We start from the raw sequence: 14266 nt of genomic DNA on the forward strand, positions 1-14266 counted from the left end.
GACAGTTAGTGCGGTGTTGCATCCAACCCGTCAAACCATCACCCTCCTCAACCCACTAGTCCCCCCGAGCACGCGGCGCCCAGTAACAGCATCCCGCCCAGCACCGCTCTCCCACTTCCCAACCCTGCTACCCCCAGCCTCCTCCAGCCAACCCCTCGCACCCTCCTCTTCCTCCGCGCCCGCGCTGCCTTCCATGAACGCCTCCTGCCGCGGGTGCTCGCCCTCGATCCACTTGAAAATGCACGTGTAGCAGTACACGAAGCCCGTCTGCGCGGCAGTGGCGGTTTTGATCTCGGAGACGCAGATGGGGCAGAGCGCGCTGGTGTTGGAGGTTTCGTCTGTTGCTCGCGCGGGCGCGGGGACGGTGAGGATGGGGAGGTGCGTGGTGCTGGAGATTGGGGGCCCGGCGAGGCCGGAGTCGCGGCGGAGGGCGGGCTTTTCGGAGGGCTGTTTTTCGCTGTCGTTTTGTTCGGCGGGTTTTGGTGGTCGGGACACCGGCAGGCCGGTGACGGTGGGAGGAGGGAGATCGAGGGCTTCGTTCGAGCGGCGGGAGAGCTGGCGGGCAAAGTCTGAGTTGTACCACCATTCGAGGAATTTGAGCGCGAAGATGGAGGTTGGTAGGAGGACTTTGAGACTGCCGAAGATGCTCGGCATGATGGTGTCCGTCACGGTTCGTCGGCTGAAGATCGAGTTTGTCTGCCCTGGTCTCGCGCCAGGCCGTGCTGTGGGAGCCTTCGGCTGCGTCGCTAGATCAATCGCTCGGTAGTCCGCTCCATTCATGCGCCGTATGCGCGAACCAATGATCCACAGGAAAGGCGAGTGGTATTTCGACCCGTCGAAGAGGTAAGCCAGGTTGAAAGCCAGCATCGTGAAGTAATACGCCGCGTTCACGCTGGGATACACTCTCCTCAAAAACCACTTGTACAGCCATAGCAGCCGCTGCTTCACTGTTCCCTCAGCTGGATACCGATCGCGGTCCTGGTACGACGGGCCCAGCAAATTCACACCCGAAGCGTGCACCTCGTACGCCTCGTCCAACTTCCTCTTCACGTACGGCAGCCCCACCATCACCGCCAGGTTCTTCCACACATCGCCCTCCCTTAGCCTCAACGTCTCGCGCACCTCGTTCGGCGCCCCCAGCTGCGCCCTCGGCACCTCGCCGCCTTTCACCCGCAGCACTTTCTCCCGCTTGAGGCCATAGAAGTTCTCCGTGAAGCCCCCGCCGTAGGTCTTGAGGTAGTAGCGCTCGACGAGCAGCGAGAGCAGCGCGTACAGCTCGTCGAAGGAGTTCAGGACGCGCAATAGATATCGTGGGTGGCGGTGCGTCGCGACGGCGAGCAGGTAGCGCAGCGAGGGCGGGATGAGGCCGTTGAGCTGCTGCTCGGAGAGGACTTCGAAGAGCGACGGTTTCTGGTCGTCGATGCCTCCTTGTAGGGAGGTCATGAATTCCATCTTGGCTATCGCGGCGTGGGCATGTTTTGGTGGGAAGGTGTGGTTTGTTAGAGTTCTAGAGAGAGAGGTGAAGGCTGGGCTGGCATCCAAAGCCCGAGCAGAGCTGCCTCGGCTCTTTGGGCTTGCTGACTCGCGCGTGGCGTCGGGCTGGCAGACAACATCACAGTCCACCGCCCGCCAAAATGCGACTTGCTGTCTTGGGCTCCAGGAGGGTTTGCACATACAATGGCTTCCACGAACGGTGCTTCCGGCGAAAAATCGTATTTCGAACAGCAGCGTGAGCTTCTAGTCGGGGATGTGGCAGCGAGTCTGGAGAATGTGCTGCAAAACATGAACAGGCTGAATCGCAGTCTCGAGGGCGTGATAGCGGTAAGCGAGAGTCGGGGGTATGGAGCTTTGGGAGGGCCTACGTGCTAATATCTACAAGGTTGGAAACGAATTCAGCCAAGTCGAGGGCCTATGGTCGCAGTTCGAGAACGTCATGGCCAAAGAGCCAGAGGCGCCGAAGGAAGACACCAAGGAAGGAGCACAGAACGACCGCTCATGAGAACGCAACTAGCAAGGAAGACGCGACATGCCGCTGATTAAAATGCTACGCGATGGAAGAAAAGATAATGCACATGCTTCTCATTATGGCCGTCACACACAAAGAAAACTGTCTGGAAGAGGCTTTCGGCGCGTTTCTGGCAACCGGCTGCTGCTGCTTGCTTGCTCGCTGCTCTCCTTCCTGCCCGTCCGCCCGACCGCCTGCCCTTCGTCACAATGGAAAAGGAAAAGAAAAGAAGAATTCTGTCGCTCGAGCTCGAAAAACAAAAAACAAAAAAACCAGCAAATCCCGCGTATACCGATGCCCTGTAATCAACGCCCGAAACCCGCCCAAAGATAAGCCCTCATGCTGCGCACCAGCAAGCGCAGGTATCCAATGTCTCGCGAGAGCGCCGTTGGAGCTTCGACTCTGTCGTCGTCACCTACTCGGTGCAAAGACGGTGTGTCAACGAAACTGCTCCAACGCGAGGGGAACGACTCACGGGGGCGGGGAGGAAAATTCAAAGTGTCTCACGTGCCGCACGCTCTGCTCAGAGGATGCTGCACATCTTACTTCTCTTTTTCCGCGCCGGCATGGGCGTCTCGCCGGGTTTTGACGACGAAGACGACGAGGTCTGCGCCACGACGTCTTGCCCGCGCACGGTGATGTCGATGGCCGTGTCGAAGATGTCGTGCACGCCCGTCATCTCCTTGGACGAGCACTCCATGTACTTTGCGCCCATCTTGGTGGCAACCGCTTTCCCCTGCTGCTGTGTGACGGGCGTCAGGCCTTGGGTCTTCAGGAGCTCGATGCAGGTGCGCTTGTGTCGGAGGTCGGACTTGAGGCCACAGAGGATGATTGGCGTGGTCGGGCAGAAGTGGAGGACTTCGGGGTACCACTGGGGAAAGTCAGTCATTTTTATCTGGTAGTGTTGAATAGAATCTGCCTACCTTGTCCAGGACGTTTTCGAGCGAGTTGGGGCAGTCAATGGCGAAGCAAACGAAGAGCAGGTCTGTCTCCGGGTATGATAGAGGTCGTAGTCTGTCGTATTCTTCCTGGCCGGCGGTATCCCATAGGGCGAGCTCGACGCCCTTGCCCGTGCCCTTGTGCTCGACTTGCGTGATGTAGTTCTCGAAGACTGTGGGTACGTATCGCTGTCGCGGGGGTCAGCTATCGCGGTCATTGAGCGCAACTTCTCATAATGTACATACCTCCGGGAATACTCCCTGGCTGTAGCTGATCAAAAGGCACGTCTTTCCGCATCCACCATCTCCGACCACGACGAACTTCTTGCTGTACTCCGGCGGCGCCGTGATATTTGTGCGCGCGCTGCTCGAGGCAGTCGTGTTCACTGTGCCGTCGGATCCCCTGGTGCTCCGCCTGTTGTAGCTGTCGGTGCGTGTGTGGTAGGAGCGGGCGTTGCTGTTCTTGCGATGGACATTGTCGTAATTCTGCACGGCTGACACCGACATGGTGGGCGGGCAGGAGGGCGTGGAGGTGGGAGGAGGTATAGGCGGTTGCGGAGGCTGGTACGGGTCGCTGGAATGAGAATGCTGGCTAGGCCGTGATGGGTGGTGTGTTTCTGGAATGCTGCGATAGTGTTGAAACGAATGTTTCTGGTGGTTCGCGGTGAGACGGCTCGGCCGATGTCTTGTGTGCGGCCAGAGGCAACAACTGCGGTTGCCGGGCAACGCTGGCGGGTTGCGTCAGGCATGGGGGCGACCCATGTTGGCCGATCGCGCCCAGGCCACCGACGACGTTATTACGCCGTGGCTGAAACGTGGTATTTCCTCGCATCGCCGGTGCCCGATTCAGGGCGCGGATGGGCAATCGCGGATCGGGGTGGCTCGGTGTGTAGATATCGATGTTGGCCGCATGCGCTTCACTGCCGCGTCTCCCACGCGCAAGCCCTCGCAGCCTCACAGCGTGGCGCGCGCAGCTGCCGATCAGCACACGGAGCGATCTGCCCCAGCTCTCAGCGCCGCTGGCCATGCTCGCCTGGCGCTGGCGCTGGCTCCAGCCCGCACCGCACAGCCCACAGCCCACGCCAGATGAAATGCTCCTCGCCCGAATATTGTACATACTATAACCCGCTCGAGCCATCCGCCCTGCCGTCATCACCACCGCGCCCGCACCGCCGCTCCCACGCGCACCTGCCATGGCCGCATTCTAGCCGCCTGCATCTGCCTCGCTCGGTGCTCGCGTGTGTCGCCGTCGGCTCCTTGCACTGCACACGTGCCGACCCAGCCCATATCGGCCTGGCCTTATCGACATCCCCTCCTGCGCCCTCCGCCGCAGGCTTCAGATGCCCCGCTAGCCATCCACCACCTATATGTCCGGAGACAGGAGCCATGAGCGCGCCTGGTCGCGGACCCCGTCGCCTTTCAAAGCCCCCGACGCGGGCTTGAAGGGCGTCGACCACTATCAAACCCGCCTGCCGCGATGGCGCTACCGCCTCCGACAGTATCTGATCCCGATCGTCAGAAGTGAAACGCCTTCCCTGGCAAAGGTTCAGACGACATGTCGCTCCTCCGTGCTGGACTCGTACTTCGCCATGACCGCCAATCTGGGCACGCACACTTTTTTCATGGCCGCCCTCCCGATCTGCTTTTGGTGCGGTTTTCCAGGCGTTGGCATCGCCCTCGTGCACATGCTGGCCTTGGGTGTCTACTGGAGTGGCTATGTCAAAGACCTGCTGTGTCTGCCACGTCCTCTCTCGCCGCCCTTGCAGAGAATTACGATGTCTGGCTCGGCCGCGCTCGAGTATGGCTTCCCGTCGACGCACACCACCAATGCTGTGTCCGTGGCACTTTTCTGCCTCTATCAGATCCAGGCTGCCAAAAGCGAGCTGTCGCCGCTGACCTACACCCTCTTGTCTGGAGCGTTTTACTGCTACGCGATCTCGATCAGTATCGGCAGGATCTACTGCGGCATGCACGGCTGGTTTGACGTAGTGTTTGGAGGACTACTCGGAGCGCTGATCACCTGGCTGAGGGTAACTTTTGGCCCCGCGCTCGATACATGGATTATCAGCGGCGACTGGGTTCGACCGGCGACGGCAATTCTCGTGCTTGCGCTCGCAGTCCGTTTTCATCCCGAGCCGGCAGACAATTGCCCCTGTTTCGACGATAGCGTTGCTTTCATTGGTGTGGTGATGGGCATCAAGCTTGGCGTCTGGCATTACAGCTCAGGCGACGTTCGCTCTTTAGACAACGTGACCGCTCAATATGTGGCCGAGACGACTCGTGCAGACGTTGGCAGAGGGGTGGCAAAGGTTCTGCTGGGCATCCTAATAATCTTCCTGTGGCGTGCGGCCATGAAACCTTTGTGCTTGCGGTGCCTGCCGCCAATCTTTCGCTTCGTAGATCACTGGGGCTTCAGGCTTCCCCGACGCTACTTTTTGCAAGCAAGGTATGTGAGATGTCTCAGAGTCTATCAATCAGCTGTTAATGCTCCAAAGGTATTACAAGAACGTTCCACCCCTTCGCAAAGACGACAATGTGCTCCCGCCCGCCTCGGAAATCCCTGCAATGCTGTCTAAGACGCGCAAGCGAACCATCTCCGTCGGCCCACAATCTGAAGCAGACGTGAGAGAGTACATCGCCAACAGAGAGCAGAAGCGAAGAGACAGCCTCTCCTCCAGCACCACAGGCCACCGCCTGAACCGCAGCAATTCCAACGACGAGTACCTACGAACTCCTGGATCTAAAGACGGTGCTTTCAGCGAGACCGCAGACGGACACCTCAGCCCGGCTTTATCGTCCGCTTCACGAAACAACAAGAAAAACATCTCGGGCCCTTCTCTGCAGCTCAAAGTCCCCGCGGACGAGGCTCCCGCGCCCTCGACGTCCGGCAACAGCAGCCCTTCGAGCGACAGCGGCAAAGAGGACGAGCAGAAGGACCGCCAGATGTTCTCTGCGCTGGAGAAGCCGCGCATCCGGTACGACGTTGAGGTCATCACCAAGCTGGTCGTTTATGCGGGTATTGCTTGGCTTGCCGTTGAGGGCAATCCGCTGTTGTTCGAATCGCTGGGTTTGCAGTAGATAGTTGTATATCTGGAGAAGACGAACTAATGTGCTGCCGCCGAGTTGGACATGTTCATAGCGTAAATTCATAGTAGAGGTTGGTCTACCGTAATCTACATAATCACAGCGTTTGATCACCGCCTGGACGTACGACCCTGTCGTGGAATGCTACATGTACCTGAGCTTAGTAATCATGCAAGTTTTCCCGCAGCGGTCACAGCCTACAGAACCATCGACCATTTACCGGGCTCGTGTCAAGCACATGTGTGACATTTGAGCATAGATGCCATTCGGTTCACCATCTGCATCCATCAAACTCTATTAATGACTGCGGAGGTAGGCAAGCAAGTCATGACGCAAAGCCAAACGTCATGCGTGGTCTGTCAACACTGCCCGCGCTCCACCGCACCACCGAATAGGAAAGGCAAGCCACCAGGCCACCCCATGTGCTGCGGTCAGAAACGCTAATGTCAGCGACAATTACAGTCAGCGAGAGCGAGACGGGCATTTGCAAACAGCATTGGACATTTGAAATCATGCCGGACCACGGACGCGAGAAAAGCGCGCAGCTCGATTTGGTCTGGAACGCGTGAGCACGATGGCCTTGGGCGTAGCGAATGCGGCTACCTCGGCCGGCTCTTCTCTTCCACGCCATGCCATCAAGGGTTCCATTGACGGGCGAGACGGGCAGCTCTCCGCTCTGGCACGGCTTTGCTTCTGATTAGTTATGCCGCTCGCTGCCTGAGCCATTACGCTGCTATTACAAACTGCCGCGGAACTCTCTCCTCATCACATCCACAAGCTGGCATCAACCGCGTTGCCCAGGCACATGTACAGGCATTACTGTCACTCGACCCTGACCCTGCATCAGGAAAACACAAACCACATTCACACGCACTCCCTATAAACACCGCTGCCTTCTCCTACCTTGTTCCTGAACCCTGACGTAACCCTCCATCTCTTTCGTGCCCATTGAGTGCTCTCGCGTGCCTTTCGTCACATCCCGCGCGAAGATGGGCTCCATCACCAACCCCCGCGCCGACTCCCCGCAAGAGGGCACGCCGAACATCATCGACATCAGGTCCGACGCCGCCAGCATCGAGCTCAAGCAACTCATCCTCGACGGCCTGCGGTCCGGGGAGCATGCTGGGGCGGAGAAGATTCTGCCCACGCTGCTGCTGTACGACAACGCCGGCCTGAAGCTGTTCGAGCGCATCACGTACCTGGACGAGTACTACCTGACGGGCGACGAGATCGAGGTGCTGCGCAAGCACGCGGCGCAGATCGCCGAACGCGTCCCGGACAATGCCATGGTCGTCGAGCTGGGCAGCGGGTAAGGCTGTCTTTTTCTTTTTCTTGCGTTCCGTTCTCCTTCCCTTCTTTTCGATGGATGTTGCTCTCCTCCCGCTGGCGCGACGCGATTCACTGACCCCGTACAAGAAACCTGCGGAAGGTCAAGGTCCTGCTGGATGCGCTGGACGCCGCGCGGAAGAATGTCTCCTACTTCGCCCTCGACCTCATGCAGTCCGAGCTGGAGCGGACTCTGGCCGCTATCCCCGAGGGCACTTTCAAGCACGTGAAGTGCTTTGGTCTCTTGGGGACGTACGACGATGGTCTCGAGTGGCTCAAGCAGGAAGAGAATGCCGCTCGACCGAAAGTCATCTTGTCTCTTGGTTCTAGCATTGGCAATTTCGATCGCCAGGACGCTGCCGGGTTTGTCAAGCAGTTTGCCGACATCTTGTCGCCTTCGGATCGTCTTCTCATCGGCGTGGACGCTTGCCAGGAACCGGAGAAGGTCTACAAGGCCTACAACGATTCCGAAGGAGTCACGAACGAGTTTACCCTGAACGGCTTGAAACACGCCAACAAACTGCTGGGCCACGAAGCTTTCGCGCCAGGCGTGTGGGAAGCCATCGGCCACTACGACGAAGAGGACGGCCGACACCAGGCATTCGTGTCTCCGAAGCAGGACGTCACAGTTGAAGGCGTGAAGATTCGCGCAGGCGAAAAGGTCCGCATCGAGGAGAGCTACAAGTACAGCCCCGCGCAGGCCGCGGAGCTGTGGCGGGCTTCCAACGTCATCGAGGGCGCAAGCTGGACCAACGATTCTGGGAGCTATCGTAAGTCGCATATTCACTCTTTTCTTCTTTAGAAAATTAAGCTTTCGTCGATCGGCACTTATCTAACATGTGCGTGATCGCTCGCAGGGCTGCATATGCTTAATCGTCCCTCCGCCATGTTCCCCCGCGCCCCCGAGCAGTATGCCGCGCACCCCGTCCCGAGCATCGAGGAATGGACGAATCTCTGGAAGGCATGGGACACTGTCACCAGGCAGATGATCCCCGACGAGGAGTTGAACGAGAAGCCCATCAAGCTTCGCAACGCCTGCATCTTCTACCTCGGCCACATCCCGACCTTCCTCGACATGAAGATCGTCGAAGGCACGCAGCTCCCGCCCACGGACCCGGCCTACTACACCCAGATCTTCGAGCGCGGCATCGACCCCGACGTCGACAACCCGGAGCAGGTCCACGCGCACAGCGAGGTCCCGGACGAGTGGCCACCGCTCGCGGAAATGCTGGACTACCAAGCCCACGTCCGCCAGCGGGTCAAGGACCTTTACCAAAGCGGCAGAGCGTACGACGAGCCCTGGACCGGCCGCGTGATGTGGCTCGGTTTCGAGCACGAGGTCATGCACCTCGAGACGCTGTTGTACATGCTGCTGCAGAGCGACAAGACCCTGCCGCCCGCGGGCACGGTCAGGCCGGACTTCGAGCAGCTGGCTGTGCAGGCGGGGCAGGCAGCTGTGGAGAACGAGTGGTTTGATGTGCCGGCGCAGAGGATCACGATCGGGATTGATGATCCGGACACGGCTGATGGACCGCTGCGCCACTTTGGGTGGGACGTTGAGAAGCCTGTTCGAGAGGTGGACGTGAAGGCTCTCAAGGCGAAGGGAAGGCCGATCACGAATGGAGAGTATGCTCAGTACCTGGTCGGCACTGGCAAGGACGCCTTGCCCGCGTCGTGGGGTTCTGGCGAGCAAGCCAATGGTTCGAGCAATGGCGCTCCGACCAACGCGAAGAACCTGGAGGCCTTCTTGCACGGCAAGACCGTTCGCACCGTCTACGGCTCTATCCCGCTCAAGTTCGCTCTCGACTGGCCCATGTCTGCCTCTTACGACGAGCTCGCGGGCTGCGCGGCTTACATGGGCGGCCGCATCCCGACCATGGAAGAGGCCCGCAGCATCTACTACTACGCGGACAGCATGCAGGCGAAGGAGGCGTCGCAGAAGCTTGAAAAGACGATCCCCGCCGTCAACGGGTAAGCAACACCCTGCGTCCCATCTCTACGATTCAAGAAGCACGCATCCACTAACACCCTTCCCAGCCACCTCGTCAACGACGGCGTTGAGGAATCCCCGCCCTCTAAGCCTTCTCCCAACGGCTCCTCCAGCGCCGCAGCAGTCCCCAATCCCAACACCCTCTTCGTCAACCTCGAGAAGACGAACGTGGGCTTCAATCATTGGCACCCCGTGCCTGTCACCCAGGACGGCGACAAGCTCGCCGGCCAGGGCGGCATGGGAGGCCTTTGGGAGTGGACTAGCTCGGCGCTGAAGAAGCATGAGGGATTCGAGCCGATGAAGCTATACCCTGCTTACAGTGGTGAGTTTAAGTCGTGTTTTCTGAGACCGGAAGGGTTGTTGCTGATTGTTGGGTAGAGGATTTCTATGATGACAAGCATAATGTTGTGCTGGGTGGGTCGTGGGCGACTCACCCGCGGGTTGCTGGCCGTAAGACATTGTAAGTGCCTCTTGAGTGGATCATCCATCGTCTTTGTTAAGCCTCTGAGCTAACGCTATGTAGTGTCAACTGGTACCAGCGCAACTACCCGTATGCCTGGGCTGGTGCCCGTCTGGTCAAAGATCTGTGATTACCCGTGCATAAGCCGTCCATGATCTAATTGTGAATGGGAAAAAAAGAATAACAGAATGCAAACAACCTAATTGGAAGGCTGAAGGAAAATCTACTGAGGGTTGATTGGCGTCTTGGGATCCTGGTATTGACCCGTTGTCCGTAACAATAACGAAGCACACGAACATTCACTGACAATAACAACTTCAATGACAACCACACCTGCTTTCACCGCGAATTCCACGTGCTCAACAAAAGCCGCGCTCCCCCTTGTGCGTATTGAAGCCCCAGACTGTGCATTGTGACTGCTGTCAACCGCCTAAGGCCGCGCGCTCTCCCGAGACTCTTTTTCTAAAACACCGACGTCACCTTTGTAAACGCATTCTGTTTACAACTCGCACCAACTGCTGCGACCACTCTTACCACATAACCTTCGCCTGTCTGGAGACATCTTCTAACACCACTCCACAACCAAGACGGACTCACCACCAGTCTGGAAAACGGACCAGGAACCATCTGCCATCACTCTAACTTCAACAAACACTCTTCGACTCCCGCTCCAACCTGCACTCTTCGCTCCAGAAGTGAAGTCTTATATACGCTAAGAAAACCTTGAACCCACACAAATATGAACAACACCCTCTCCCTTTTCAACATCCACTACTGCACCACCTCCGTCGAAGCAAGGCCGATTCGCATCCTACGCAACATTCAACGAAGCGTCTTCACCAAAGCACCAGCAAGAAGTCTATTCTCATCAGAACTAGACGTCCGTTAAGCTACGATGCCTATCGATTTCTTTCGCTGGGAGGAGGGCGGCGCCCTGGGTAGGTCCCTTACCGCTTTCTTCCTCCTCTTTCAAGGCCTCCATGCTGACTATCCAAACAGTCCACCACTGTCCGCAATGTCAAACTCCCTTGACCAACAAACGCTCGCAGCTCCGCTGCCTCGGACACCACGTCGAGTGGTGCAAGAACTACCACTGCCAACTGTTTAAGATCGGAGGCAGCTCGGTCTGCATGGGCTGCAACGGCAGCGACGAGCAAAGACTCAAGCGACACAGAGAGATCGCTGAACTAATCCAGGAGCTAGAACAACTCAAGAAGAACAGCCAGAATAAGTCAACACCCGAGACTCCCGTCAACCAACACATCCACAAGCCCGACCTCAACGGCTCATCGACCAAAAAAGCCCGCAAGGAGGCCAAACGCGCAGCCAAAGCCGCCGAGCGCGAGCCCATCGTAACCTCAAAGCGAATCGCAGAGATCAGCCACATCCTGCAACCCGAAGACACCGTCGACGACGAGCGCGAATTCGCGCGCTCCCTGTTGCTCGACAAGAGCATCGAGAACAACGTCTTCTACCACGCCGGCACCGCCAACTCCCGCGAGATGCGCCTGCGTTTCATCAGCCAGGAGCGCAACGGCTTCTCGGAGCCCAAGCTGACCGACGAGGAGTTGGACAAGATCCTGGTAAAGCTGGAGGTCCCGGGCGCGGAGGGCAAGAGCCAGCGCGCGATCACGAAGACGCTGCGCGAGAAGATCGCCGTTGATTTTGAGCACAATCATCGCGAGGAGCAGGGGATGATGAGCCGCAAGGCGGGTTTCTGGCGCTGGGCGAGCCGCAAGGCGTATAATCGCCTCGTCGAGCACGGAAGTATCTGGGACCACAAGAGTGGAGCGAATCTCGCGCCTATTGGCGAGAATGAGGCGGAGAATGCCGCCGAAGCAGAGATCGGGCCCGAGGAGACAGCAAATGCCACAGCTGTCGAGGGCGCTGGCGACCATCAGATTGGCGCCATAGATGATGGCCAGAGCGCGAAAACCGCTCCCACCACGGAGACCGCGGGCTCAGGAACTGCCACTTCCTCGAGCACATCCCGCGGTACTCCTCAGTCACCAGATTCACGTGCTGGTGACTCGGCCACCGAGGAGAGCGGGGCCACTATCCGCAAGCCGAAGGCAGCCACGCCGAAGGCTACATTCAAGATGTCTGCAAATGGCGGCCTGGGCCATTTGCACAATATGGCGCCCAGGATGCTGCCTGACCTTTCTTCGCTCGCGCTCTCTAATGCTGGAGTGAAGCCAAAGATGGTGAAGTATGTTGAGGCCAAGCCGCCGAAGACTTCGCCATGGAAGGCTGTATAGCGGCCTTGAAATTGACGTCTGCGAATTGTGTTCTCATTGGAATAGGTCTGTAGCAATAAAATTTGAGGGTTGAAGTCGGTGCACATGAAAACAGTAATGCCTAGGTTATCTGTGACGATCGCAATCATTGTTTCAAGCTTCAAGAGGTCGTTTTTGACGTAAAATTGGGGCGTGATCGAGGTAAAGGTAGGATACGTTACTTCAGCTTTACAGGACATATCGTTATATATGAGAATGGTGATACCTGACGATCGTATTCAATACCTGAAGCTTGGAAAAGCCGCTTCTAACGTAGTTTAGAGCGTAATTGAGTTAGGATATATTACTGCAGCTTTGTAGGCGACATCCGTATATATGAGAATATCAACACCTGAGGATCGTATTCAATATCTGAAGCTTCATGCAGCCGTTACCACTTAGATGGACGTGGTCGAGGTAGGATATGTTGCTCCAGTTTTAGAGGCGACATTGACAGGTCGAATCTTGCATGGTTGATGCAATTGTTCGCTCAAGTCTTCGTAGCAAACAGGGAATGATGTCTGGTAGCATAGTGGGAGAGAGTTGTGGGCGTCTTGATCACATGCGCTCGGTATCGTTGATCATCATTCGATGGTAGAATCGATCGATTGAAGCCTTGTGATCATTGTCAACACTCTCGTCGATATGAGCTCTAAGAATTGATTGATTCTGGGGAAATAGATAAACAATCTTCATTTGACCCCTCGTGCCCCTCATTCTTGACCCCTCCATCGCAAACAAGCTTTCTTCGCATGACTCGAAATTTGCCCTGTCCCTCCTCTCGTCAGAACATCGACCTACGTCCCGCACCGCTCTAGATCGAAGATGTGAGAATACCACCCAACGTGTCCCATACCCAGGACCAAACTCCAAAAATTCATCACACAATGGCTACACCACCCGCCGCCGCGCCCCGCGCGCCCAGCAGCGGCGCCTTCGACGTCGCGGAAGCCTACACGAAGCTGCTGGCCGAAGACCCCGACCTGACGATGCCCGTCGCGGCCATCGAAGCGCTCATCCTCGGTCTGGCCAACACGCCCGCCTCCACCGTCAGCGAAACCCTCGACCTCGTCTCCGACCTCACGGCCCGCCTGAAGCGCAGCGTCGCAAACCCCATCTCGCTCTCCGCCGGCACCGACCTCTTCCAGCAGTACCTCATCAGCATCTTCCAGAAACCCTCGGCGCACGGCGACTTCGACCAGGTGCGCTCGCACCTCGTGCAGAACGGGCGATTGTTCGTCGAGCGCGCGAAGGCGGCGCGCGAGACGATCGCGGGGTTCGGGAAGCATTTCATTCGCGATGGGAATGTGGTGCTGACGAATGGCGGGTCGCGTGTGGTCGGCTCGCTGCTAAGGAGCGCGGCGGAGTCGAGCAATGCGAGTGGCCGCGGGAGTATCAGGTTCAAGGTCATTTATGTTGTGAGCGGGGAGGACGCGGAGGCGCAGGAGAATATTGCGGCGCTGAGGGAGAGGGATATCCCCGTTGCGACGATCCCGCCAACGGCGATTGCGTACTGCATGGATAGTGTTACGCAGTGTTTTGTGGGAGCTGAGGGTGTGGTGGAGAACGGCGGCATTGTGAGCCGGATGGGCACTTACCAGATGGGCATGCTGGCGAAGGCAACGGGCAAGCCGTTCTACGTCGTGTCGGAGAGCCACAAGTTCGTGCGTCTGTATCCGCTCGGGCAGCGGGATTTGGGGATCGAGCAGAATGTGGTGGATTTCAGGACGGCGAAGGGGAAGGAAAGCGAGGATGCAAAGGAGGACGAGGGTGTGGCGGATATGGATGGCGCGAGCGCAGCGGGCGGCAAGGCGTTGTCGGGCGTGCAGGAGGCGGTCGATTACACACCGCCCGACCTCATTTCGGGCATCATCACGGAGTCTGGTGTGCTGCTGCCCAGTGCAGTCAGCGAGGAGCTGATCAAGATTTGGTTCTGAGGTGTGGACTTGATTGCTGTTCTTGTCTGAGGTGGCATGCTGCATTACCGAAGACGAGAGCTACACATTCACGCAAATATCAAAAGGCACGACATTGCTCACGGCCTGTCGACGTCCAGAGCATCTACAGAAGATGTACGCTGAACGAAAGACCAGTCTGATCCTCCTTGAAGCCATGCATGCGCATCGAGGGCAGTGAGAGGATCAAACAGACCAGGTCCAGTGGAAGTACGAAAGTGGAACGTTCACA

At 57.7% G+C, this 14266-nt stretch overlaps 7 protein-coding genes across 7 annotated transcripts; 5 read left to right on the forward strand and 2 right to left on the reverse strand.

Annotated features, from left to right (window-relative positions):
• Positions 1 to 30: 30 nt before the first annotated feature.
• WHR41_03359 (uncharacterized protein) lies at positions 31 to 1452 on the reverse strand (the record flags this gene model as incomplete). The annotated part of the gene is made up of 1 exon (XM_069371965.1): positions 31 to 1452. The coding sequence occupies one exon, from the start codon at positions 1450 to 1452 to the stop codon at positions 31 to 33; it is 1422 nt and encodes a 473-aa protein (XP_069231164.1).
• A 164-nt stretch (positions 1453 to 1616) lies between these two features.
• WHR41_03360 (uncharacterized protein) lies at positions 1617 to 2939 on the forward strand. Its single transcript, XM_069371966.1, has 2 exons — positions 1617 to 1821; positions 1880 to 2939. The coding sequence occupies exons 1-2, from the start codon at positions 1678 to 1680 to the stop codon at positions 1997 to 1999; spliced, it is 264 nt and encodes an 87-aa protein (XP_069231054.1). The 5' UTR covers positions 1617 to 1677; the 3' UTR covers positions 2000 to 2939.
• On the reverse strand, positions 2065 to 3802 carry rhoC (GTP-binding protein rhoC). Its single transcript, XM_069371967.1, has 3 exons — positions 3190 to 3802; positions 2929 to 3132; positions 2065 to 2876 (listed from the first exon to the last, which is right to left on the reverse strand). The coding sequence occupies exons 1-3, from the start codon at positions 3448 to 3450 to the stop codon at positions 2529 to 2531; spliced, it is 813 nt and encodes a 270-aa protein (XP_069231055.1). The 5' UTR covers positions 3451 to 3802; the 3' UTR covers positions 2065 to 2528.
• A 178-nt stretch (positions 3803 to 3980) lies between these two features.
• Positions 3981 to 6194, forward strand: WHR41_03362 (uncharacterized protein). The gene is made up of 2 exons (XM_069371968.1): positions 3981 to 5389; positions 5439 to 6194. The coding sequence occupies exons 1-2, from the start codon at positions 4311 to 4313 to the stop codon at positions 6019 to 6021; spliced, it is 1662 nt and encodes a 553-aa protein (XP_069231052.1). The 5' UTR covers positions 3981 to 4310; the 3' UTR covers positions 6022 to 6194.
• A 556-nt stretch (positions 6195 to 6750) lies between these two features.
• Positions 6751 to 9933, forward strand: WHR41_03363 (uncharacterized protein; the record flags this gene model as incomplete). The annotated part of the gene is made up of 6 exons (XM_069371969.1): positions 6751 to 7336; positions 7444 to 8123; positions 8211 to 9324; positions 9391 to 9665; positions 9722 to 9803; positions 9867 to 9933. Exons 1-6 carry the CDS (start codon positions 7017 to 7019, stop codon positions 9931 to 9933), a joined length of 2538 nt encoding a protein of 845 aa, XP_069231053.1. The 5' UTR covers positions 6751 to 7016.
• Positions 9934 to 10698: 765 nt separating this feature from the next.
• Positions 10699 to 12158, forward strand: WHR41_03364 (uncharacterized protein; the record flags this gene model as incomplete). The annotated part of the gene is made up of 2 exons (XM_069371970.1): positions 10699 to 10741; positions 10803 to 12158. The coding sequence occupies 2 exons, from the start codon at positions 10699 to 10701 to the stop codon at positions 12059 to 12061; spliced, it is 1302 nt and encodes a 433-aa protein (XP_069231058.1). The 3' UTR covers positions 12062 to 12158.
• Positions 12159 to 12966: 808 nt separating this feature from the next.
• WHR41_03365 (uncharacterized protein) lies at positions 12967 to 14016 on the forward strand (the record flags this gene model as incomplete). Its single annotated transcript, XM_069371971.1, has 1 exon — positions 12967 to 14016. The coding sequence occupies one exon, from the start codon at positions 12967 to 12969 to the stop codon at positions 14014 to 14016; it is 1050 nt and encodes a 349-aa protein (XP_069231059.1).
• Positions 14017 to 14266: the final 250 nt, after the last annotated feature.

This window comes from Cladosporium halotolerans (assembly GCF_011745625.1).
Source record: "Cladosporium halotolerans strain TM138-S3 chromosome Unknown Sca8, whole genome shotgun sequence".
Taxonomy (NCBI): Eukaryota; Fungi; Ascomycota; class Dothideomycetes; order Cladosporiales; family Cladosporiaceae; genus Cladosporium; species Cladosporium halotolerans.

Bases quoted from the DNA above. Each gene is read 5' to 3' on its own strand.
- WHR41_03360 (XM_069371966.1), top strand. From the start codon at position 1,678: ATGGCTTCCACGAACGGTGCTTCCGGCGAAAAATCGTATTTCGAACAG. The intron at 1,822-1,879 runs GTAAGCGAGAGT...AATATCTACAAG, and splicing joins GTCTCGAGGGCGTGATAGCG to GTTGGAAACGAATTCAGCCA.
- rhoC (XM_069371967.1), bottom strand. From the start codon at position 3,450: ATGTCGGTGTCAGCCGTGCAGAATTACGACAATGTCCATCGCAAGAAC. The intron at 3,133-3,189 runs GTATGTACATTA...CCCCCGCGACAG, and splicing joins GCCAGGGAGTATTCCCGGAG to CGATACGTACCCACAGTCTT. The intron at 2,877-2,928 runs GTAGGCAGATTC...GACTTTCCCCAG, and splicing joins TCGAAAACGTCCTGGACAAG to TGGTACCCCGAAGTCCTCCA.
- WHR41_03362 (XM_069371968.1), top strand. From the start codon at position 4,311: ATGTCCGGAGACAGGAGCCATGAGCGCGCCTGGTCGCGGACCCCGTCG. The intron at 5,390-5,438 runs GTATGTGAGATG...AATGCTCCAAAG, and splicing joins CGCTACTTTTTGCAAGCAAG to GTATTACAAGAACGTTCCAC.